The sequence below is a fragment of the Hyla sarda genome (assembly GCF_029499605.1).
Source record: "Hyla sarda isolate aHylSar1 chromosome 1 unlocalized genomic scaffold, aHylSar1.hap1 SUPER_1_unloc_3, whole genome shotgun sequence".
Lineage (NCBI taxonomy): Eukaryota > Metazoa > Chordata > Amphibia > Anura > Hylidae > Hyla > Hyla sarda.
In genome coordinates, this window is record NW_026607589.1 from 573,379 (window position 1) to 598,843 (window position 25,465).

General features: G+C 46.3%; 1 protein-coding gene across 1 annotated transcript in view; it reads left to right on the forward strand.

Moving 5' to 3' along the window:
• The window catches only part of LOC130298173 (uncharacterized), a 308,559-nt gene that overhangs the window by 200,550 nt on the left and 82,544 nt on the right, over window positions 1-25,465 (forward strand). Inside the window, exons 8-9 of the mRNA XM_056551085.1 lie at window positions 19,588-20,216; window positions 21,654-21,774. Of these exons, the coding sequence (XP_056407060.1) occupies window positions 19,588-20,216; window positions 21,654-21,774 (750 nt within the window). The remainder of the gene's footprint in view (window positions 1-19,587; window positions 20,217-21,653; window positions 21,775-25,465) is intronic.

Genomic DNA, 25,465 nt, shown 5'->3' on the forward strand with positions numbered 1-25,465 from the left:
TAAATCTGAGGTCTTCTGTTTGGACGCAGTGCACATTACGGTAATAATTCTCTTTATTCTGTAGGTCCAAACGATTACAATGATAAATGATTTATATAGGTTTTATTTTAACACTTTTAAAATATAAAAAAGTTCTAACTTTTTGTACAAAAATGATTTTGCATCAGCTTACATACACTGATCAATGCTGTGATGCTGAGGCTGCCTGCAGGATTGGAGCGTCGTTCAGACAGCGTGGAGTGAGGTTAGGGACCTCCACCCGTTCTCTCAGCTGACCAGGACCCCGCTATTTCACTGTGGGTGTCCTTATCAGCTCCACTGAGCTACCGGAAATAGATTTTTGGCATTGGTGATGTCCGGCATTAGCAATGAGTCCCAGATGCTGATAGCAGGTAGGACCTAGGGACTATGAATCGTGCTGAACTCCTGACTGTGCTTCATAGACTGGCAGCGGCCTCCCTCCCCTCCAAATCTTATCACTTTAATGACAGGAGTCCCTGCTCTGAAAAAGGTTTCCTGTAGGGATCGACCGATTATCGGTATGGACGATATTATCGGCCGATAATCACGATTTTGGGCATTATCGCTATCGGCAATTATCTTGCCGATAAGCCGATAATGCCCCGCCCCCCGCACCGCCCCCACCGCACCGCGACCGCCACCCCCCCGAACCACCGCACCCCCGACCCACCGCACCGCGTCGCACACCCCACCGTGATGCTGGACGGTATACCGGTATGGATTTTTGCCCATACCGCTATATCGGTCGGGCCCCTCCCCCACCCTCCGAGTCAATAAAAAAATTAAACTTGCCCATAATGGGGGTGGTCCGGGCCATCCATCCATCGTTCCTGTAGTGTCCGGGGGCGTTCCGGGTGAAGAGTGAACCGGTCCGGGCTGTCCTTCTTCTCCGGCGGTCATCTTCTCCACTCTGGGCAGGCTCCGGCCTAGTACGCTGCATAGACGTCGCTACGCCGTGACGTCAGGTGCGTCGCTGTGCAGCGGCGTCTATGCAGCGTACTAGGCCGGAGCCTTCCCGGAGTGGAGAAGATGACCCCCGGAGAAGAAGGACAGCCCGGACCGGTTCACTCTTCACCCGGAACGCCCCCGGACACTACAGGAACGATGGATGGATGGCCCGGACCATCCTGACAGGTAGGGGAGAGAAGCGGGTGGTGGTGGCGGCGGCGGCCTATGGCCCCGCAAAAGCCACTGCAGATCATTGATTTAAAGCGCCCGCTTTAAATCAATGATCTGCAGCGGTGTCGCAGGGGGTTAAATAGCCGATAACTTATACCGGAATATCAGTATAAGTTATCGGCTATCGGCCCTAACCTCCACCGATTATCGGTATCGGCCCTAAAAAAACGATATCGGTCGATCCCTAGTTTCCTGCACAAGAGCAGAAGATATGCCAGATTTGAAGCGTCTCCTGCTCCGGAGCTGGGCCCATGGCTATACATTATATACTTCCTGCCCAGTCGGCCATGAAGGAGTTAAATGGTGGTGATGCATTGCCACTTAACTTTTTTGGGGCCACACTGTCACGATGCCGGCTGGCAGGAGGTGGATCCTCTGTGCCAGAGAGGGATTGGCGAGGACCGCGCTAGTGGACCGGTTCTAAGCCACTACAGGTTTTCACCAGAGCCCGCCGCAAAGCGGGATGGTCTTGCTGCGGCGGTAGTGACCAGGTCGTATCCACTAGCAACGGGTCACCTCTCTGACTGCTGAAGATAGGCGCGGTACAAGGGAGTAGGCAGAAGCAAGGTCGGACGTAGCAGAAGGTCGAGGCAGGCAGCAAGGATCGTAGTCAGGGGCAACGGCAGGAGGTCAGGAACACGGGCTAGGAACAGACAAGGGAACGCTTTCACTAGGCACTAAGGCAACAAGATCCGGCGAGGGAGTGCAGGGGAAGTGAGGTAATATAGGGAAGTGCACAGGTGATCACACTAATTGGTAATTGGGAAGATTGGGCCAGGCACCAACATTGGTGCACTGGCCCTTTAAATTGCAGAGACCCGGCGCGCGCGCGCCCTAGGGAGCGGGGCCGCGCGCGCCGGGACAGGACCGACGGAGAGCGAGTCAGGTACGGGGACCGGGGTGCGCATCGCGAGCGGGCGCCACCCGCATCGCGAATCGCATCCCGGCTGGAGGCGGTACCGCAGCGCACCCGGTCAGTGGATCTGACCGGGGCGCTGCAGCAACGAGGATGAGGCGAGCGCTCCGGGGAGGAACGGGGACCCGGAGCGCTCGGCGTAACAGTACCCCCCCCCTTGGGTCTCCCCCTCTTCTTGGGGCCAAAGAACCTGAGGAAAAAAAAGTCAATTTTTCCGTGATGAGGTCCGATGCACATTAGGAGGGGTTCTGTGCGGAAACGCATGAGACAGTCCAATCTTTTATTGTTAATACAATAGATGTAGAGGGGTCTGGCGAGACTGGTCACGGGGACGTAGAACCTGTTGATGAGAGAGGCCAAAAAAAATTTTCCTGCAGATCCGGAATCCAAGGAGACCATAGTAGAGAAGGAGAAGGTAGAGGCAGATATCCGCACAGGCACAGTAAGGCGTGGAGAAGCAGAGTTGACATCAAGAACTGTGTCACCTTTGTGCGGAGTCAGCGTACGTCTTTCCAGGCGGGGAGGACGGATAGGACAATCCTTCAGGAAGTGTTCGGTACCGGCATAGTACAGGCAAAGATTCTCCATGCGGCGTCGTGTCCTCTCTTGAGGTGTCAAGCGAGACCGGTCAACTTGCATAGCCTCCACGGCGGGAAGCACAGGAACGGATTGCAGAGGACCAGAGGAGAGAGGAGCCGGGGAGAAAAAACGCCTCGTGCGAACAAAGTCCATATCCAGGCGGAGCTCCAGACGCCATCCGGAAGAACGCATGTCAATGCGAGTGGCAAGATGAATGAGTTCATGTAGGTCAGCAGGAGTCTCTCGTGCGGCCAGAACATCTTTAATGTTGCTGGATAGGCCTTTTTTAAAGGTCGCGCAGAGAACCTCACTATTCCAGGACAACTCGTAAGCAAGAGCACGGAACTGAATGGCGTACTCGCCAATGGAAGAAACACCCTGTTCCAGGTTCAGCAGGGCAATCTCGGCAGAAGAAGCTCGGGCAGGCTCCTCGAAGATACCACGGACCTCAGCGAAGAAGGACTGGACTGTGGCTGTGGCAGAATCATTGCGGTCCCCATCAAACTTGTCCGGCAGGGACAAGCAGGGGTTAAGAACGGCCGGTTGCTGCGGAGGAGTTGCAGGAGCCGGCGGAGGAGATGGTTGTTGCAGCTGTAGCTGTGACTGAAGTTGCTGTATCTGCGGCAGCAGCTGCTGTGACTGAAGTTGCTGTATCTGCGGCAGCAGCTGCTGTAACTGTGACTGAAGACGCTGTGTCTCGGAGATCAAGTATGCCAGCTGTTGATCTCGTTGGGCGATCTTTACGCCAAATTTGTCCGGCAGGGACAAGCAGGGGTTAGGAACGGCCGGTTGCTGCGGAGGAGTTGCAGGAGCCGGCGGAGGAGATGGTAGTTGCAGCTGTAGCTGTTGCTGTATCTGCAGCTGCTGTATCTGTGACTGAATACGCAGTGCCTCGGAGGTCAAGTATGCCAGCTGTTGATCTCGTTGGGCGATCTTTAGGGCTAGCTGGGCGACCAGTGTAGGATCTTCAGCGGGATCCATGGCCGGATCTACTGTCACGATGCCGGCTGGCAGGAGGTGGATCCTCTGTGCCAGAGAGGGATTGGCGAGGACCGCGCTAGTGGACCGGTTCTAAGCCACTACAGGTTTTCACCAGAGCCCGCCGCAAAGCGGGATGGTCTTGCTGCGGCGGTAGTGACCAGGTCGTATCCACTAGCAACGGGTCACCTCTCTGACTGCTGAAGATAGGCGCGGTACAAGGGAGTAGGCAGAAGCAAGGTCGGACGTAGCAGAAGGTCGAGGCAGGCAGCAAGGATCGTAGTCAGGGGCAACGGCAGGAGGTCAGGAACACGGGCTAGGAACAGACAAGGGAACGCTTTCACTAGGCACTAAGGCAACAAGATCCGGCGAGGGAGTGCAGGGGAAGTGAGGTAATATAGGGAAGTGCACAGGTGATCACACTAATTGGTAATTGGGAAGATTGGGCCAGGCACCAACATTGGTGCACTGGCCCTTTAAATTGCAGAGACCCGGCGCGCGCGCGCCCTAGGGAGCGGGGCCGCGCGCGCCGGGACAGGACCGACGGAGAGCGAGTCAGGTACGGGGACCGGGGTGCGCATCGCGAGCGGGCGCCACCCGCATCGCGAATCGCATCCCGGCTGGAGGCGGTACCGCAGCGCACCCGGTCAGTGGATCTGACCGGGGCGCTGCAGCAACGAGGATGAGGCGAGCGCTCCGGGGAGGAACGGGGACCCGGAGCGCTCGGCGTAACACACACACTATACAGATAGCTGCTTATTGTCCCTTCTACTCGCTGGGATAAGAACAACCAGTCTAGCTAGGGTTAAGTGGCGCACAGCACTGCCAATTCTATCCTTAGGGGCCAGACAGTAAGCAGCCATCTATATAGTCCCGGAGGAGGGGAGCAGTGATACTATGAAATATCACTTAACTCCTTACACTCCATGGGACGGGCGCTTTGGGTATAATGACCTGAACTGACAGCTGGATCATCAGACTTGCGGTCAGTTCGGGACATGTGACCATAATATAGAGGATCTGCCCCGACAAGTATTCACCTCATCATCCGAGAGCAAGAAGATAAATCATGTGCAGGAATATCCCCTCAAATGTCTCCATATAACATCCTGGAATTGTATAGAATTAAATGTTTATTCACAATACAGGTTCCTATAAGGTGTCAGGACGTGGCGGTCTATTTCTCCATGGAGGAGTGGGAGTATGTAGAAGGACACAAGGATCAGTACAAGGATCAGGTCATGATGGAGGATCAGCAGCCCCTCACATCACCAGGTAATAGACATGACTATATACACACGTCCTCTCATTATTTGTATGTAAAGAATGAATTCAGTCTCTGTATGTGTTCCCTACAGTCAGATCCAGTAAGAGAACAGCACCAGAGAGGTGTCCCCGTCCTCTTGATGAGCAGAATATGAAGTACATTCCTACAGAGAAAGATCTGATCTATATTAATGCTACAGACATAAAGAAAGAAGAAGAGACAGATGTGAGCAGTGATGAGCAGTATAAGGAGGACATTGCTACAGGGAAAGATCTCTTTTATATTAATGCTACAGACATAAAGGAAGTAGAAGAAGAGACAGATGTGAGCAGTGATGAACAGTATAAGGAGGACATTTCTACACGGAAATATCTGATCTATAATAATGCTACAGACATAAAGGAAGAAGAAGAGACAGATGTGAGCGGTGATGAGCAGTATAAGGAGGACATTCCTAAAGGGAAAGATCTGATCTATAATAATGCTATAGACATAAAGGATGAAGAGACAGATGTGAGCAGTGATGAGCATTATAAGGGGGGCATTTCTACAGAGAAAGATCTTATCTATATTAATGCTACAGACATAAAGGAAGAAGAAGAGACAGATGTGAGTAGTGATGAGCAGTATATGGAGGACATTTCTACAGGGAAATATCTGATCTTTAATAATGCTACAGACATAAAGGAAGAAGAAGTGACAGATGTGAGCAGTAATGCACAGTATAAGGAGGACATTCCTACAGGGAAAGATCTGATCTACATTAATGCTCCAGACATAATAGTAAAAGCAGAAGAGACAGATGTGAGCGGTGATGAGCAGTTTAAGGAGGACATTTCTACAGGTAACCACACAGGTAAGTAGTGATCACTAAATACAGAGAAGGGTCACAGATTCTATTCAGTCACCGGCTACAATAATGTTTTGGGGGAAGTAGTGGTGTAACTAGAATCTCTGGGACTACAGGGAACATTTTGGAATACCACCCCCCTCCCCCAAAACATATCTCAAGCTGGGGGCCTCCCAGCTCCTCTGGGCACAAGTGACCTCCGCTCCGTGCAGGGATTACTGTCAACCACTGCATGAAGAGGTGCCCGCCATGCCTCTCTATAAATCTCTATGGGAGAAGCGGAGATATACAAACGGGATGCCAGGCAGGAAATCGCGGGGGTCTCAGTGGTCGGACCCCTCACGATCAGACATTTATCCCCCCAGGATTCTGTGACTAGGGGATAAGTACTCATGTACTAGAGTTTTCCTTTAACATGATAATGACCATGGACGAGTATACATGTCCAGGAGGATGCACGTTCCAGCACCTGGAGGAGTATACATGTCCATGGTTCTCGTGGGTACTGCCCAGTGCACCCACGAGATCGCGGCAGGGACTCGGCTGTAACACACAGCCGGCACCCTGCCGCACTGCCGGGACCAAAGTAAACTTCAGTCCCAGCAGTTTAACCCTTACAGCCGCGGTCGGAAGTGACTGTGGGCTATAAGTGTTTTGACAGAGGGAGCTCCCTCTGTCTTCCCTGCAGCACCGCACAACGATCATGGGGGGCTGTGTGTAACCCCTGGCAGGCAGGGGCCTGCTGCACTGCCGGGACCAAAGTAATCTTCTGTCCAGGCAGTTTAACCCTTACAGCCACGGTCGGAAGCGACGACAAACTGTAAGGAGTTGGACAGAGGGAGGGGTCTCCCTATGTCTCTCTCCTGCAGCACCGCGCAACGATCGCAGGGTGCTGCTTGTTACCTGGACTTACAAGGACCCCCAGGTCTGCCCCGTTTATTGCCAGAGGCACGTCCAGATATGCTGCCTGCTAGTGTAAAACTGACAGGCAGCATATAACTGCAATGCTAAGTATTCCAAAGCATTTACAAAAGTGTAAAAAAATATATATAAAATAAATAAAAGTGTAAAAATAGTTTAAAAAAAGTATAAAAAGAAAAAAAATTATTAAATAGATATAATGAAAAATAAAAATGCATAATGTGTAGGATTACACGGCGCACATCCCATATTACATGCTGCGGATGCCCCGGCAGTCACAATAGTGAGCTCCCTGCTGCGGCTGGGTATCTTTGTGTGTCCACTCATAGCGGTGGATTTCCCGCCGGCAGTCATGAGCAGACACACTGAGCTACCCAGCCGCAGCAGTGATCTCACCCTTGTGACTGCCGGGGGCATCCGCGGTGTGAAATACTCTGCGCTCTATGTGACCCTACACTGCGTCCCGTTCATACTGCGTTTCAGCGTTATGTTACAGGTATCCGTCAGCATCACGTCAATAATAATGATGCTGACATATACTGTAGCAGCTCCAGTCATTTCTGAATGAGACGGGTCCAGTATACATTGGATCCCTTTTCTGACATGACAGCGGACACCGATACTGCAGAAATGCCGTATGAATGGGGACGATCACCCAAACCCCCAGTGATGGATATATTCACCATGAGCGGATGATTATTCCCACAACATGGCGGATATATACATCAGGAACTATAACTGTCACAGACAGCCGCGCGTCACTGCTAGAAGACCAAGGACCAATCAGAGCACTCCCTGGTCCAGACAATACACTTTTGGGGTTCTGTATATATAATGGGGTCACTTGTGGGGGTGCAGTATATATAATGGGGTCACTTCTGGGGGTGCGGTATATATAATGGGGTCACTTCTGGGGGTGCAGTATATATAATGGGGTCTCTTCTGGGGTGCAGTATATATGATGGGGTCACTTCTGGGGGTGCGGTATATATAATGAGGTCACTTCTGGGGGTGCAGTATATATAATGGGGTCACATCTGGGGGTTCTGTATATATAATAGGGTCACTTCTGGAGATGCGATATATATAATGGGGTTACTTCTGGGGGTTCTGTATATATAATGGGGTCACTTCTGGGGGTGCAGTATATATATATAATGGGGTCACTTCTGGGGGTGCGGTATATATAATGGGGTCACTTCTGGGGGTGCAGTATATATAATGGGGTCACTTCTGGGGGTGCGGTATATATAATGAGGTCACTTCTGGGGGTGCAGTATATATAATGGGGTCACATCTGGGGGTTCTGTATATATAATGGGGTCACTTCTGGAGATGCGATATATATAATGGGGTTACTTCTGGGGGTTCTGTATATATAATGGGGTCACTTCTGGGGGTGCAGTATATATATATAATGGGGTCACTTCTGGGGGTGCGGTATATATAATGGGGTCATTTCTGGGGGTTCTGTATATATAATGGGGTCACTTCTGGGGGTGCGGTATATGTAATGGGGTCACTTGTGGGGGTTCTGTATATATAATGGGGTCACTTCTGGGGGTGCAGTATATATAATGGGGTCACTTCTGGGGGTGCGGTATATATAATAAGGGCACTTCTGGGGGTGCGGTATATATAATAAGGGCACTTCTGGGGGTGTGGTATATATAATGGGATATCCAAAAAGAAAAAGAAACACGCAAAACAGCGCACACCCATAGATATCAAAAGAGTACTTTTATTAATACATGAATCAAAGAGACAGACAAGATTGTTTTAAAAACATTTAAAACAGGCCTAAAAGCAGCCAAAGCACAAAAACGGGGTGAGCTCCCTCAACAAAGGGATCCCCACCCAGGGCACATGCCTAATACAGTACATCAATATCGTCCCTATGTCATACAAATAAACTACCGCATGACACTAAATTCATCACAACAGCCCATATACAACCTGTATTCTCATGTAGCAAGTAGTGGTGAAGTGACACAGGACGGTTAATGGAGGTGTTACCAGGCAAGTGCCCCCCTAAAGACCCCACGCGTTCCGTTGCCCGTCGGCAACTTCCTCAGGGGTGTTCCCCTGAGGAAGTTGCCGACGGGCAACGGAACGCGTGGGGTCTTTAGGGGGGCACTTGCCTGGTAACACCTCCATTAACCGTCCTGTGTCACTTCACCACTACTTGCTACATGAGAATACAGGTTGTATATGGGCTGTTGTGATGAATTTAGTGTCATGCGGTAGTTTATTTGTATGACATAGGGACGATATTGATGTACTGTATTAGGCATGTGCCCTGGGTGGGGATCCCTTTGTTGAGGGAGCTCACCCCGTTTTTGTGCTTTGGCTGCTTTTAGGCCTGTTTTAAATGTTTTTAAAACAATCTTGTCTGTCTCTTTGATTCATGTATTAATAAAAGTACTCTTTTGATATCTATGGGTGTGCGCTGTTTTGCGTGTTTCTTTTTCTTTTTGGATATTGTATTACGTTGATACGTATAGCAGCACCCCTTCTCTAATTGATATAGCTGAGCCCGCTCACATTGTAGTGTTTGTATATATAATGGGGTCACTTCTGGGGGTGCAGTATATATAATGGGGTCACTTCTTGGGGTGCGGTATATATAATGGGGTCACTTCTGGGGGTGCAGTATATATAATGGGGTCACTTCTGGGGGTTCTGTATATATAATGGGGTCACTTCTGGGGGTGCCGTATATATAATGGGGTCACTTCTGGGGGTGCGGTATATATAATGGGGTCACTTCTGGAGGTGCGGTATATATATAATAGGGTCACTTCTGGGGGTGCGGTATATATAATGGGGTCACTTCTGGGGGTGCGGTATATATAATGGGGTCACTTCTGGGGGTGCGGTATATATAATGGGGTCACTTCTGGGGGTTCTGTATATATAATGGGGTCACTTCTGGGGGTGCGGTATATATAATGGGGTCACTTCTGGGGGTGCAGTATATATAATGGGGTCACTTCTGGGGGTGCGGTATATATAATGGGGTCACTTCTGGGGGTGCGGTATATATAATGGGGTCACTTCTGGGGGTGCGGTATATATAATGGGGTCACTTCTGGGGGTGCGGTATATATAATGGGGTCACTTCTGGGGGTGCGGTATATATAATGGGGTCACTTCTGGGGGTGCGGTATATATAATGGGGTCACTTCTGGGGGTGCGGTATATATAATGGGGTCACTTCTGGGGGTGCGGTATATATAATGGGGTCACTTCTGGGGTGCAGTATATATAATGGGGTCACTTCTGGGGGTGCAGTATATATAATGGGGTCACTTCTGGGGTGCAGTATATATAATGGGGTCACTTCTGGGGGTGCGGTATATATTTTGCAGATGACACCAAGCTTTGTAGCACAGTACAGTCTATAGAGGATGTGCATAAGTTACAGGATGACTTGGATAGACTAAGTGTCTGGGCATCCACTTGGCAAATGAGGTTCAATGTGGATAAATGTAAAGTTCTGCATCTGGGTACTAATAACCTGCAGCATCGTATGTCTTAGGGGGGCTGTGTATATAGAGGGGGGCTGTGTATATAGAGGGGGGGCTGTGTATATAGAGGGGGGGCTGTGTATATAGAGGGGGGGCTGTGTATATAGAGGGGGGCTGTGTATATAGAGGGGGGGCTGTGTATATAGAGGGGGGGCTGTGTATATAGAGGGGGGCTGTGTATACTAATAACCTGCATGCGTCGTATGTCTTAGGGGGGCTGTGTATATAGAGGGGGGGCTGTGTATATAGAGGGGGGCTGTGTATACTAATAACCTGCATGCATCGTATGTCTTAGGGGGGATTAAACTGGCAGAGTCACTGGTAGAGAAGGATCTGGGTGACTTGTAGATCACAGACTACAGAATAGCACAATGTCAGGCTGCTGCTTCCAAGGCCGGCAGGATATTGTCATGTATAAAAAGAGGCATGGACTCGAGGGACAGGGACATAATACTCCCCCTTTATAAAGCATTGGTACGGCCTCACCTGGAATATGCTGTTCAGTTTTGGGCACCAGTCCATAAAAGGGACACTGCGGAGCTGGAAAGGGTGCAGAGACGCGCGACTAAACTAATATGGGGCATGGATCATCTTAGCTATGAGGAGCGATTAAAGGAGTTACAATTGTTTAGTCTTGAGAAGAGACGTTTAAGGGGGGATATGATAAACGTATATAAGTATATTAATGGCCCATACAAAAAATATGGAGAAAAACTGTTCCAAGTTAAACCCCCCCAAAGGACGAGGGGGCACTCCCTCCGTCTGGAGAAGAAAAGGTTTAGTCTAAAGGGGCGGCACACCTTCTTTACCGTGAGGACTGTGAATTTATGGAACGGTCTACCTCAGGAACTGGTCACAGCAGGAACAATTAACAGCTTTAAAACAGGGTTAGATACATTCCTGGAACAAAATAACATTAATGCTTATGAAGAAATATAAAATCTCATCCCTTCCCCAATATCGCGCCACACCCCTACCCCTTAATTCCCTGGTTGAACTTGATGGACATATGTCTTTTTTCGACCGTACTAACTATGTAACTATGTAACTTCTGGGGGTGCGGTATATATAATGGGGTCACTTCTGGGGGTGCAGTATATATAATGGGGTCACTTCTGGGGGTGCGGTATATATAATGTGGTCTCTTCTGGGGGTGCGGTATATATAATGGGGTCACTTCTGGGGGTGCAGTATATATAATGGGGTCACTTCTGGGGGTGCGGTATATATAATGGGGTCACTTCTGGGGGTGCAGTATAGTAACATAGTTCATAAGGTTGAAAAAAGAGCAGAGTCCATCTAGTTCAACCTATAACCCTAATGAGTCCCTTCTGAGTTGATCCAGAGGAGGCAAAAAACCCTCAGACTAGAGGTAAAAATTCCTTCCTGACTCCAAATAACAGAATAAATCCCTGGATCAACGTTCTGTCCCTATAAATCTAATCTACATAACCAGCGATGTTATTACTCTCCAAAAATACATCCAGACCCGTTTTGAACTCTTTTACAGAGTTCACCATGACACCTCCTCAGGCAGAGAATTCCACAGTCTCACTGCTCTTACAGTAAAGAACCCCCGTCTGTGCTGGTGTAAAAACCTTCTTTCCTCTAGACGTAGAGGATGCCCCCTTGTTATATATACAGTCCTGGGTATATATAGATCATGGAGAGATCTCTGTACTGTCCTGATATATTATATATATTATTAGGTCACCTCCTTGTTATAGATACAGTCCTGGGTATAAATAGATCATGGAGAGATCTCTGTACTGTCCCCTGATATATTATATATATTATTAGGTCACCTCCGTGTTATATATACAGTCCTGGGTATAAATAGATCATGGAGAGATCTCTGTACTGTCCTGATATATTATATATATATTATTAGGTCTCTTCCTTGTTATATATACAGTCCTGGGTATAAATAGATCATGGAGAGATCTCTGTACTGTCCTGATATATATATATATATATTATTAGGTCACCTCCTTGTTATATATACAGTCCTGGGGATAAATAGATCATGGAGAGATCTCTGTACTGTCCTGATATATTATATATATTATTAGGTCACCTCCTTGTTATATATACAGTCCTGGGTATAAATAGATCATGGAGAGATCTCTGCACTGTCCTGATATATTATATATATTATTAGGTCACCTCCTTGTTATAGATACAGTCCTGGGTATAAATAGATCATGGAGAGATCTCTGTACTGTCCTGATATATTATATATATTATTAGGTCACCTCCTTGTTATATATACAGTCCTGGGTATAAATAGATCATGGAGAGATCTCTGTACTGTCCTGATATATTATATATATTATTAGGTCACCCCCCGTGTTATATATACAGTCCTGGGTATAAATAGATCATGGAGAGATCTCTGTACTGTCCTGATATATTATATATATTATTAGGTCACCTCCTTGTTATATATACAGTCCTGGGTATAAATAGATCATGGAGAGATCTCTGCACTGTCCTGATATATTATATATATTATTAGGTCACCTCCGTGTTATATATACAGTCCTGGGTATAAATAGATCATGGAGAGATCTCTGTACTGTCCTGATATATATATTATTAGGTCACCTCCTTGTTATATATACAGTCCTGGGTATAAATAGATCATGGAGAGATCTCTGTACTGTCCTGATATATATATTATTAGGTCACCTCCTTGTTATATATTCAGTCCTGGGTATAAATAGATCATGGAGAGACCTCTGTACTGTCCTGATATATTATATATATTATTAGGTCACCTCCTTGTTATAGATACAGTCCTGGGTATAAATAGATCATGGAGAGATCTCTGTACTGTCCCCTGATATATTTATACATAGGTATTAGGTCGCCCCTAAGCCTTCTTTTTTCTAAACTAAATAACCCTAATTCTGATAATCTTTCTGGGTACTGTAGTCCTCCCATTCCCCGTATTACCCTGGTTGCCCGTCTTTGAACCCTCTCCAGCTCCACTATATCTTTCTTGTACACTGGTGCCCAGTACTGTACACAGTATTCTATGTGTGGTCTGACCAGTACTGTACACAGTATTCTATGCGTGGTCTGACCAGTACTGTACACAGTATTCCATGTGTGGTCTGACCAGTACTGTACACAGTATTCTATGTGTGGTCTGACCAGTACTGTACACAGTATTCTATGTGTGATCTGACCAGTACTGTACACAGTATTCTATGTGTGGTCTGACCAGTACTGTACACAGTATTCTATGTGTGATCTGACCAGTACTGTACACAGTATTCTATGTGTGGTCTGACCAGTACTGTACACAGTATTCTATGTGTGGTCTGACCAGTACTGTACACAGTATTCTATGTGTGGTCTGACCAGTACTGTACACAGTATTCTATGTGTGGTCTGACCAGTACTGTACACAGTATTCTATGTGTGGTCTGACCAGTACTGTACACAGTATTCTATGTGTGGTCTGACCAGTACTGTACACAGTATTCTATGTGTGGTCTGACCAGTACTGTACACAGTATTCTATGTGTGGTCTGACCAGTACTGTACACAGTATTCTATGTGTGGTCTGACCAGTACTGTACACAGTATTCTATGTGTGGTCTGACCAGTACTGTACACAGTATTCTATGTGTGGTCTGACCAGTACTGTACACAGTATTCTATGTGTGGTCTGACCAGTACTGTACACAGTATTCTATGTGTGGTCTGACCAGTACTGTACACAGTATTCTATGTGTGGTCTGACCAGTACTGTACACAGTATTCCATGTGTGGTCTGACCAGTACTGTACACAGTATTCTATGTGTGATCTGACCAGTACTGTACACAGTATTCTATGTGTGATCTGACTAGTACTGTGCACAGTATTCTATGTGTGATCTGACCAGTACTGTACACAGTATTCTATGTGTGATCTGACTAGTACCGTACACAGTATTCCATGTGCGGTCTGACCAGTACTGTACACAGTATTCTATGTGTGGTCTGACCAGTACTGTACTAGGGATGTAAGAAAAAATCGATTCTCGCGATAATCGCGATTTTTCATTTGCCGATACAGAATCGATTCAAAATATTTTTGAATCGATTCTTTTAGGGATGTGGAATTTTTAATAAAACGCACTTTATCTTACCTGCCAACGAGCCCGCGGAGCTCCGGTACAGGTGTTCGGTCCCCGGGCTGTATTCTTCTTACTTCCTGTTAGTCCGGCACGTCACATGGAGCTTCAGCCTATCACCAGCGGAGGCGGGACATCGCTGCGGCTGGTGATAGGCTGAAGCTCCATGTGACGTGCCGGACTAACAGGAAGTAAGAAGAATACAGCCCGGGGACCGAACACCTGTACCGGACTGAACCGGAGCTCCGCGGGCTCGTTGGCAGGTAAGATAAAGTGCGTTTTATTTTATTTTGCAGCCCGGACGGGATAACATGAGAAAAGTGCGCGCCGGAGTACTAGATCGCCGCTGTCAAAGCTGACAGCGGCGTCTATTGGGATCTATGAATGCTCCCAGGTGGGCGATATATCGCGATGTATCGTCACCTAGACGGTATCGCGATATATCGCGATATATCGAATCGCCACACTGGTATCGCGATTCGAATCGAATCGCCAAATTCTTGGCGATTCACACCCCTATACTGTACACAGTATTCTATGTGTGGTCTGACCAGTACTGTACACAGTATTCTATGTGTGGTCTGACCAGTACTGTACACAGTATTATATGTGTGGTCTGACCAGTACTGTACACAGTATTCTATGTGTGATCTGACTAGTACTGTGCACAGTATTCTATGTGTGATCTGACCAGTACTGTACACAGTATTCTATGTGTGGTCTGACCAGTACTGTACACAGTATTATATGTGTGGTCTGACCAGTACTGTACACAGTATTCTATGTGTGGTCTGACCAGTACTGTATACAGTATTCTATGTGTGGTCTGACTAGTACTGTACACAGTATTCTATGTGTGGTCTGACCAGTACTGTTCACAGTAATCTATGTGTGGTCTGACCAGTACTGTACACAGTATTCTATGTGGGGTCTGACCAGTACTGTACACAGTATTCTATGTGTGGTCTGACCAGTACTGTACACAGTATTCTATGTGTGGTCTGACCAGTACTGTACACAGTATTCTATGTGTGGTCTGACTAGTGATTTGTACAGCGGTAGAATTATTTCCTTGTCGTGGGCATCTATGCCCCTATTGATGCCCCCCATGATTGTATTTGCCTTGGCAGCAGCTGCCTGACACTGGTGACTACAGCTAAATTTACTGTTAACTAAGACCCCTAAGTCCTTTTCCACGTCAGCCGTCCCAAGTGTGCTCCCATTTAATATATAACCCCAGCCCGGATTTTTCCTCCCCATGTGCATTACCTTACATTTATCAGTGTTGAACCTCATCTGCCACTTCTCAGCCCAAACCCCCAAACTATCCAGATCCATTTGTAACCGTGCACTGTCCTCTATTGTGTTTACTGCTTTACAGAGTTTAGTATCATCTGCAAAGATTCCACCATCTTTACTCATTTCCTATATCTCCACCCAGTTGGCCCCCAGCTAGAAGCCCCGCCCTCCTGTCCTTGTGGCCCTATTCCTGTTATGTCTTTACCTCTAATATGTCAGGTTCTTCTTCTCCTTCTGGTTCTCTCCCGAGTGTCCACATGTCTCCCCGGCCGCCGCCATCTTGTAGAAGGAGGTTTATAGAGAACTGTGGATCCAGGCTCTATGGTGGGGACGGGCTGCACCTCAATAGGTAGGGGGCGCTGTGCTCGGGGAGGAGATAGTGTAGATCAGTGGTTCTTAACCTGGGTTCAATCGATCCCCAGGGGTTCGGTGAGTCAGACTTCTCTCACACTACAAAATTCTCTGTTTTTAAACATCCGTATGAAGTTCTGTCTGAAAACCAGCTGAAAACGGCAGTAACAATATCTTATACGGCCGTTAGAAAATCCCATTATAGTCTATGGGATTTTTCTTATATCCGTTTTAATCCATTATAGTCCGTTATTGATAACGGACGTTATTTTGTGACGGAAGATAGTAACGGGAGAAATAGTTCATGAACTATCAGTCATTTTACCAAAATATCCACGGCGAAACGGAAAAAAAAATCATTGTGCGACAAAATGTAAGAAAAAATTTCATTTTGTAACTTTTGGGGGCTTCCGTTTCTACACAGTGCATTTTTCGGTAAAAATGACCCCTTATCTTTATTCTGTAGGTCCATATGGTTAGAATGATCCCCTACTTATATAGGTGATTTTATCGTACTTTGGAAAAAATCATAACTACATGCAGGAAAATAAATATGTTAAAAATTCTCATCTCATTTTTTTTTTCCGGGTATGGGCCGGTATGAGGGCTCATTTTTTGCGCCGTGATCTGAAGTTCTTATAGGTACCATTTTTGTATTGATCGGACTTTTTGATCGCTTTTTATTCATTTTTGCATGATATAAAAAGTGACCAAAAATACACTATTTTGGACTTTGGAATTTTTTTTGCGCGTACGCCATTGACCGTGCAATTTAATTAACAATATATTTTTATAGTTCGGACATTTTCGCACGCGGCGATACCACATATGTTTATTTTTATTGTTATTTACACTGTTTTTTTTTTAATGGGAAAAGGGGGGTGATTCTAACTTTTATTAGGGAAGGGGTTAAATGATCTTTGTTCACTTTTTTTTCACTTTTTTTTTTGCAGTGTTATAGCTCCCATAGGGGACTATAACACTGCACACACTGATCTCTTATACTGATCATTGTTATCCCATAGGGATCTATAACACTGCACACACTGATCATTGTTATCCCATAGGGATCTATAACACTGCACACACTGATCTCTTATACTGATCATTGTTATCCCATAGGGACCTATAACACTGCACACACTGATCTCTTATACTGATCATTGTTATCCCATAGGGACCTATAACACTGCACACACTGATCTCTTATACTGATCATTGTTATCCCATAGGGACCTATAACACTGCACACACTGATCTCTTATACTAATCATTGTTATCCCATAGGGACCTATAACACTGCACACACTGATCTCTTATACTGATCATTGTTATCCCATAGGAGACTATAACACTGCACACACTGATCTCTTATACTGATCATTGTTATCCCATAGGGGGCGATAACACTGCACACTCTGATCTCTTATACTGATCATTGTTATCCCATAGGGAGCTATAACACTGCACACACTGATCTCCTATGCTGATCATTGCAGGGATCTGTCAGAGAGGCGTCGATTGCTCAAGCCTGTAGCTCAGGCTTGGAGCAATCAATCGACAATCGGACGCTGCGGAGAGAGGTAAGGAGACCTTCGCCTGTGTCCCAGCTGATCGGAACATCGCTATTTTATCATGATGTCCCGATCAGCCCGACTGAGCTGCTGGGAACGGTTTACTTTCGTTTTCAGACGCGGCGATGAACTTTGATCGCCGCGTCTAAGGGTTAATAGCGCACCACACTGCGATCAGTGCCGCGCGCTATTAGCCACGGGTCCCGGCTGTTGTTAGAGGCCGTGACCCCGCGTTATAGATCGGGAGCGGACTCATGACGTAGCGGTACGTCATGAGTCCTTAAGGGGTTAAAGGGGTACTCCGGTGCTCCAGCATTCTGAACGCTCAGAGGCAGTGATCATGAAGTTGTGGCCATGCCCCCTCTCACATGAATGGAGGGGGTGCGACATCACAAGGGGGCGTAGCCGTAACATCAAGACCACTGGAATCTGGCTTTTTTTTAGAACGGGGGGTGCTGTGGGAGATCCTGGGGGGCCCCAGCAGCCGGACCCCGCGATCAGACATCTTATCCCCCATCCTTAGCATAAGGGATAGGATGTCTAGCAGTAGAGTACCCCTTTAAATCCCTTCATTCTTTCCCTCTGATACGGTAATGTTCCGGTTCAGGTCACCTGTGTGGGTCCAAATGGAGGTATAGGTGCGGCTGGCGAGCCGTGAGCCAAAATCATTAAAAATAAAGGTTCCCCTTATAACTTGGTTCCAGGAAAATGTCACTAACTTTATTAGGACATAAGTCTTTCTATTCGCATTAATAGACAAAAGACCAAAAATGTGATACTGTCTGCCTAGACAGGATAGGGGATAGGTTATAGATCACGGGGGTCCGACCCTTTGGACTCCCCGAAATCTCCTGAACGGGGCCCCATTACTCTTCCTGAAGCGGCTTTTCCGACCCCCACAGGATGCCGCAGCCGATACCCCCCCATGGGATACATGGAGGGGGAGTGTCAGCCGCCGCTTCATGCAGGGTTGGTCCGCCCCCTTCAAGCAGACTGCCAGGGCCCCGTTCAGGAGATCGCAGGGAGTCCCAAGCGTCGGACCCCCCGTGATCTATAACGTATCCCCTATCCTTTGCCTGAATTCTCTGGCTGGCATGAGGATTATAAAGGGGGCGGTTTGGATGACTGCTCCATTATAACCTGCGGGGTCAGGTGGATTGGGGGGCACGGTCATTTGATCCCTGACCTGCTTGAGCCCCATAGCAGTGATTTTCCCTGAGGCTGTGTCCACATGATTGTCAAAGACGGGTGTCCCTGCTCCTTGTAAGGCAGTGGTGTCAAACTGTGGCCCTCCAGATGTTCCAAAACTTCAACTTCCGAGCATGCTGGGAGTTGAAGTTTTGCAACATCTGGAGGGCCACAGTTTGACACCACTGTTGTATGGCTGCTCCGCTATTATAGTAACTATCTTTCTTCAGTTTTGCAGTAAATCTTATTTAAAAATGAAGGGTACAAAGTACTATTGCTTAGAAATGCTAAAATGTCCTGGGTTGTTAAGGGGTTAATACTGATAATAAAATCTGTGTTATTCTCTGCAGATTCTTGTAGCAGGAGATCAGAGGAGAATCTTATATCTTCAGATTATAAAGCAGATGATGATATCACACAAGATACATATGAAGAACATTCCATTATCCCAGATACACCCTCAGCCCTTCACAGCCAAGATCTGTCATCTCATCCTTATATACAGGTCCTGTCTTCTCAGTCATCACAGGATGTTAAGGAAAAAAGTTACAGAAGGGGTGTTGGACATCAAAGAGATTGTGCAGGGGAGAAGCAATATTCATGTTCAGTATGTGGAAAATGTTTTAATAGCAAATCACAACTTATTCAACATAACAGAACTCACACAGGAGAGAAGCCATATTCATGTTCAGAATGTGGGAAATGTTATACTCATCAGCCAAGTCTTATTAGACATCAAAGAACTCACACAGGGGAAAAGCCATTTTCATGTTCAGAATGTGGGAAATGTTTTACTTTTAAACCAGGTCTTATTGTACATCAACAAACTCACACAGGAGAGAAGCCATATTCATGTTCAGAATGTGGGAAATGTTATACTCATCAGCCAAGTCTTATTAGACATCAAAAAACTCACACAGAGGAGAAGCCTTTTTCATGCTCAGAATGTGGGAAATGTTTTACTCAGAAATTAGACCTTGTTGTACATCAAAGAAGTCACACAGGGAAGAAGCCATTTTCATGTTCAGAATGTGGGAAATGTTTTGCTCAGAAATCATATCTTGTTGTACATCAAAGAACTCACACAGGGGAAATGCCATTTTCATGTTCAAAATGTGGGAAATGTTTTACATTTAAATCAGGTCTTGTTGTACATCAACGAACTCACATGCGAGAGAAGCAATTTTCATGCTCAGAATGTGGGAAATGTTTTGCTCAGAAATCAGATCTTGTTAAACATCAAAGAACTCACACAGGAGAGAAGCCATTTCCTTGTTCAGAATGTTGGAAATGTTTTACTCAGAAATCAGACCTTGTTGTACATCAAAGAACTCACACAGGAGAGAAGCCATTTTCATGTTCAGAATGTAGAAAATGCTTTACTCAGCAATCACATCTTGTTCAACATCAAAGAACTCACACAGGGGAGAAGCCAATTCAGAGTAGTAAATGATGCAGATAACACATCTATATATTATCCATGTACATAGGATATCTGACATTTATACATATATCATATACTGCATCTCCAAACTTGTTACCAATTGTTAATAAAAGTTTTCTTTCTTATATGATTTATTATTCTTATATTCATCTCCGCACACTGGACTTATAATAAATGTAATATTGTCCCTGACGTTGTATATAGGGAATGTAACGCGTCAGTGTTGTCCCCGCCCCCTTCTCATTATGATTATAGAGACTTTAATTCAAGGCATCAGACAGGATCCGCGCGTCTCCCTTGAAGATCGTCTCTTCTAACCATAACTGTTTATTAGATTTTTTCAATTTTATAAGAACAGCAATAAAAGTAAGTTTAACTACATTGCACAGGTGTAACAGACGTGAGTAGTGCAGTACCCTCAGAGTCAAGAAAGTAAAACACACTATAAACGGGTCATAATAGCAAGGTAATAAATGACTTTGATGTTAACCTCTCCACTAGCATCAAATACCGGCATAAATAGGACAGAGCATACAACCACCCATGTGCACCGACAACACAAGACCAATAAGCTGACACACAAACAAACAGACAAGCAGAACAAAATATAACAATACAACACACGAAAAGGGGGAAGAGGGGAGGGGGCCACGAAAGACAAAGAAAAGGAAAAGATAGAAGACCTTCAGACACATGTGAAGCTCACTCCAGACCAGCTGAAAGACGAAGAGGACCAAGGGTATTAGTAAGGGACGCCAGGGAGTACCATTCAGTGTGACGGGAAAGGTAACACTATGGCATCAATTGGGTTTTGGTATAGTGAGCGGACAAGAAAGTACGCCACTTTGCAAAGAATTTCCTCGCATTGTGTTCTCTGTGTCCAGTCTATCCACCTAAGAGAAAGTCTTAATTTCTACCACATGGGCTATGACCGGCATGGGAGTCTTTATCCAGTCACACATAATCATGCGCGCGGCCACCAGGAGAATGACGAGGAGGAATTTTTGGATAAATCGTAGACCCACCTCCTCTGCAACAGAAAGATCAACAGACTGGAACAGAAGTGCCTGAGGAGTCAATGGAACCCGAACGGTCCAATACCTAGTGATATAGTCTACAACGTCCCCCCAAAAGCTCTGCGACTTGGAACAGGACCAAATGCCATGATAAAACTCTGTGTCGGGAGTATTGCATTTCGGACAGGCAGTATGTCTGTCTGGGAATGCAGAGGTAGCCGGGATATTAAAGCCCAAGTAGCCAAAGTGCATAAGCTTAAAAAACGTTTCGCGCCAGCGCTCATTGATGACATTATCCTTCACTTTTCACCAACCCCCCAATATCCGCTCGCGTACATCAGGATCCTGAAGAATTGACTCCTATTTAGCAAAAAGTGCATGTTTGGAGACCTTTAAAAGACGGTCATTAAAGTATCTATACAAACCCGAAATAGACGCCTTCCTAGTTTGTGGACCTACCTTTTCTTCAAAAGAGGAGGAAGACAATTTGGAAGTTGAGACACTTGGAGAAAATGAGAAGGCGGCAGAGAGAAGTTAGTAATTTCCTGCGGGCGGAGCCACCGTCTTTCCTCGGCATGCATCAACTGTCTTGCCACATTTATCCCCTTCCTACGCCAAACCTCAGACAAACTGTTCTCTCTGCCGTGGAGAAATTCCGGATGACCCCAGATATTGAGACGCCCAGATAGCAGAAAAGGTAGACCATAGGCCCTATGAACTGCTTTCTACGTTAACATCGTGTCCATAATTATTAATGAATGCATTATATGGGTGGGAAGGCATGTGATGCGGGTATGGAGGCAGGAAACCAAATTCCAAGGAGAAGTGAGCTCTTCCTCCAAAAAATTGTTGGAATGAAAGCTAGACTCATGGAGCCAGTCCATGACAAGTCTAGAGAGGCATGAGAGGTTCTATAAGTCCATGATATGTCTAGAGAGGCATGAGAGGTTCTATAAGTCCATGACATGTCTAGAGAGGCATGAGAGGTTCTATAAGTCCATGACATGTCTAGAGAGGCATGAGAGGTTCTATAAGTCCATGACATGTCTAGAGAGGCATGAGAGGTTCTATAAGTCCATGACATGTCTAGAGAGGCATGAGAGGTTCTATAAGTCCATGATATGTCTAGAGAGGCATGAGAGGTTCTATAAGTCCATGACATGTCTAGAGAGGCATGAGAGGTTCTATAAGTCCATGACATGTCTAGAGAGGCATGAGAGGTTCTATAAGTCCATGACATGTCTAGAGAGGCATGAGAGGTTCTATAAGTCCATGACATGTCTAGAGAGGCATGAGAGGTTCTATAAGTCCATGACATGTCTAGAGAGGCATGAGAGGTTATAGCCACGGAGGTTGAAAAAACCCACACCGCCGTCAGCCCTGCTAAGCAGAAGTTTTTGTAAGGCAATTCGCGGGCGCTTACCCGCCCATATAAAGTGTGTGAAGGCTGAGTTTAGAGTAGTCACAGCCTTATGTTTCAATAAAACAGGCAGGGTTTGTAACTGGTATAAGAGTTGAGGAAAGATGATAATTTTCAAATGACATTTGCCTAGGAAGGAGATTGGTAAATGATGCCAGCGACGAAGCTCATCCTGGATCTGCTCGAACAAAGGGAGATAATTCAAGGTGTAGAGGGAAGAGGGGTCTCTACCAATTTTTATACCTAAGTAAATGATATGGGGCTTGACAAGATCCCCCGGTATTCCCAGTGTATTCCAGTAAGAGGAAGACCAAGAGGGTCCCCGCTGGAGTAGTTCACTTTTTAGTTGATTGATTTTATAACCAGAGAAGGTACCAAAATGAGCTAAAGTGGACATCAGGGGGGTGTAATGGGCACTCAGATTGGCTAGGAACATCAAAACATCACCCACAAAAAGGGTCAATTTGACTGTTTTGCGCTGGATTGCAATGCCCTGATACAAATCAGAGTCCTCCAGGTGACGGGCTAAAGGTTCCAGATTGAATAAGAGAGGGGACAGGGGACATCCCTGTCGCATACCTTTAAAAAGAGGGAAGGAGGGAGACAATATGCCTGTGTAAATTTGTGCCTGGGGGGGAAGCATAGAGACCCCCTAAAAATGTATGGAAGTGACCAGTAATGCCAACCTTGTCCAACACCATCCCAAGCCAGTCCCACCTGACATTATCGTATGCCTTTTCGGCGTCAAGTGCCAGTTACAGTGGTTATTCCCCAAGCTTAGGACGGTGCTGCATCCTATCCAGGACAGTTAACAATTTGCAGATATTAGTCACTAATGACCCAAAGCCCACTTGGGAAGGACCTATCAACAAGAGCAGAAACACACTTAAGCGATCAGCAAGTATTTTAGATACTAGCTTAAGGTCTTGGTTAATAAGGGATATGGGATGGTAGGATTGGGGCAGGAGGGGATCCTTGCCGGGCTTTAGAAGGATATTAATGACGGCTGTGTTTGAGTGCAAAGGCCGAGAGCCAGAATGCAGGAGATGGTTAAAGTAAGACGTTAATGGGGGCATCACTTCATGAATCAAGACCTTATAAAATTCACCGGAGAAACCATCAGGGCCCGGCCCTTTCGCATTATGGAGACCTTTAATGTTCTGCCGAACTTCATCTTCAGTGAAGTCCCCATTAAAAGCATCTCGGTGATCGGAGGACAGCGAGGGCAATTGAACAAACTCCAGAAACGTCTTATCAAATACCATATCCACAGGGGAAAATGTCATGGTATCCTGGTACGTAGCGCACTGTGATGTACGTTTACGTTTATTTTTGGTTTCGACATAGATTTGGTGGTGAAATAATTGATGTTATTACAAAGTAAAATTGTTGGCGTATAAAACAAGCCTCATATGGGTCTGTAGGTGGAAAACTAAAAGCGTTCTGATTTTTAGAAGGTGAGGAGGAAAAAATGAAAGTGCAAAAATTGAAAAACCCTGAATCCTTAAAGAGTTAAAGTTGTCCTCTTATGACCCCTATAACTCTTTTATATTCCAGTATACAGGACTATATAAGGATAATTTTTTTGCGCCATAATCTGTAGTTTCTATTTATATCATTTTGTTTTGATGACAATTTTGATCATTTTTTTATAAATTTTTTCCTGGTATATGAAGGGACCGAAAATCAGCACCGACCTTGTACAGGACTGACCGTGCAGTTTAATTATTATTATATTTTAATTTGGACATTTACGCACGTGGTGATACAAGTTTATTTTTGTTTACATTATTTTATAGAAAAATGGGAAAAGTGGTTCAAACTTTACCAGGGGAGGAGCTTATTCACATTTATTAACACTTTATTTTAGTATAATTTTCAGATTGTTTAGTCCCCTTAGGAAACTATTGCATGTGAACCTTAGATTGCAGTAGGGATCAACCGGTATCGATTTTTTAGGGCCGATACCGATACTCTGTGGAGGTTAGGGCCGATAGCTGATAACTTATACCGATATTCCGGTATGAGTTATCAGCTATTTATCTTCCCCCCCCCCCCCCCCCCCGGCAACACCACTGCAGATCATTGATTTAAAGGGGGCGCTTTAAATCAATGAACTGCAGCGGCTTTTGCGGTGCTAGAGACCGCTGCTGTCACCCGCTTCTCTCCCCCTACCTGTCCTTGGATCCTTCTGAGTCCTATCACCGCCACTGCGACCACCCCACCACCACCGCACCCCCCACCGCACCGCCCCGGCCAGAGACCGCCGCCACTGCCCCATTGCCTTCCCCATTCCCGATTTTATAATTTCCGGGGCCCGGGGTCCGCGCTACTTCTGGCTCCGGCGGCGTCCTCCTGAGCTGTCACTGTGCGCACTGACTGTGACGTCGCGTTGAGGACGTCACACGTCATTACGCAGCGCACAGCGTAACACAGGATGCCGCAAGAGCCAGAAGTAGCGCGGACTCCGGGAACAGGTAACCGGTAATTGGGGATGGGGGAGGCAATGGGGCAGCGGCGGTCTCTGGCCGGGGCGGTGGGTGCGGCGTGGTGCAGGGGGCGGTGCATTATCGGCAAGGTAATTGCCAATACCGATAACGTCCAAAATTGTGAATATCGGTCGATAATATCGGGAAAAACTGATAATCGGTCAATCCCTAGATTGCAGACACTGATCAATGCCGTCATATAGAACAGTGTTATCGGCGCTCTATTACTACAGGCTGCTGAGGCTGTCTACTGTAAGGGAGCGCCGATCGGATGAGCTGGAAGACGGTAGGGACCCTCCGCCTGTCCTCTCAGCT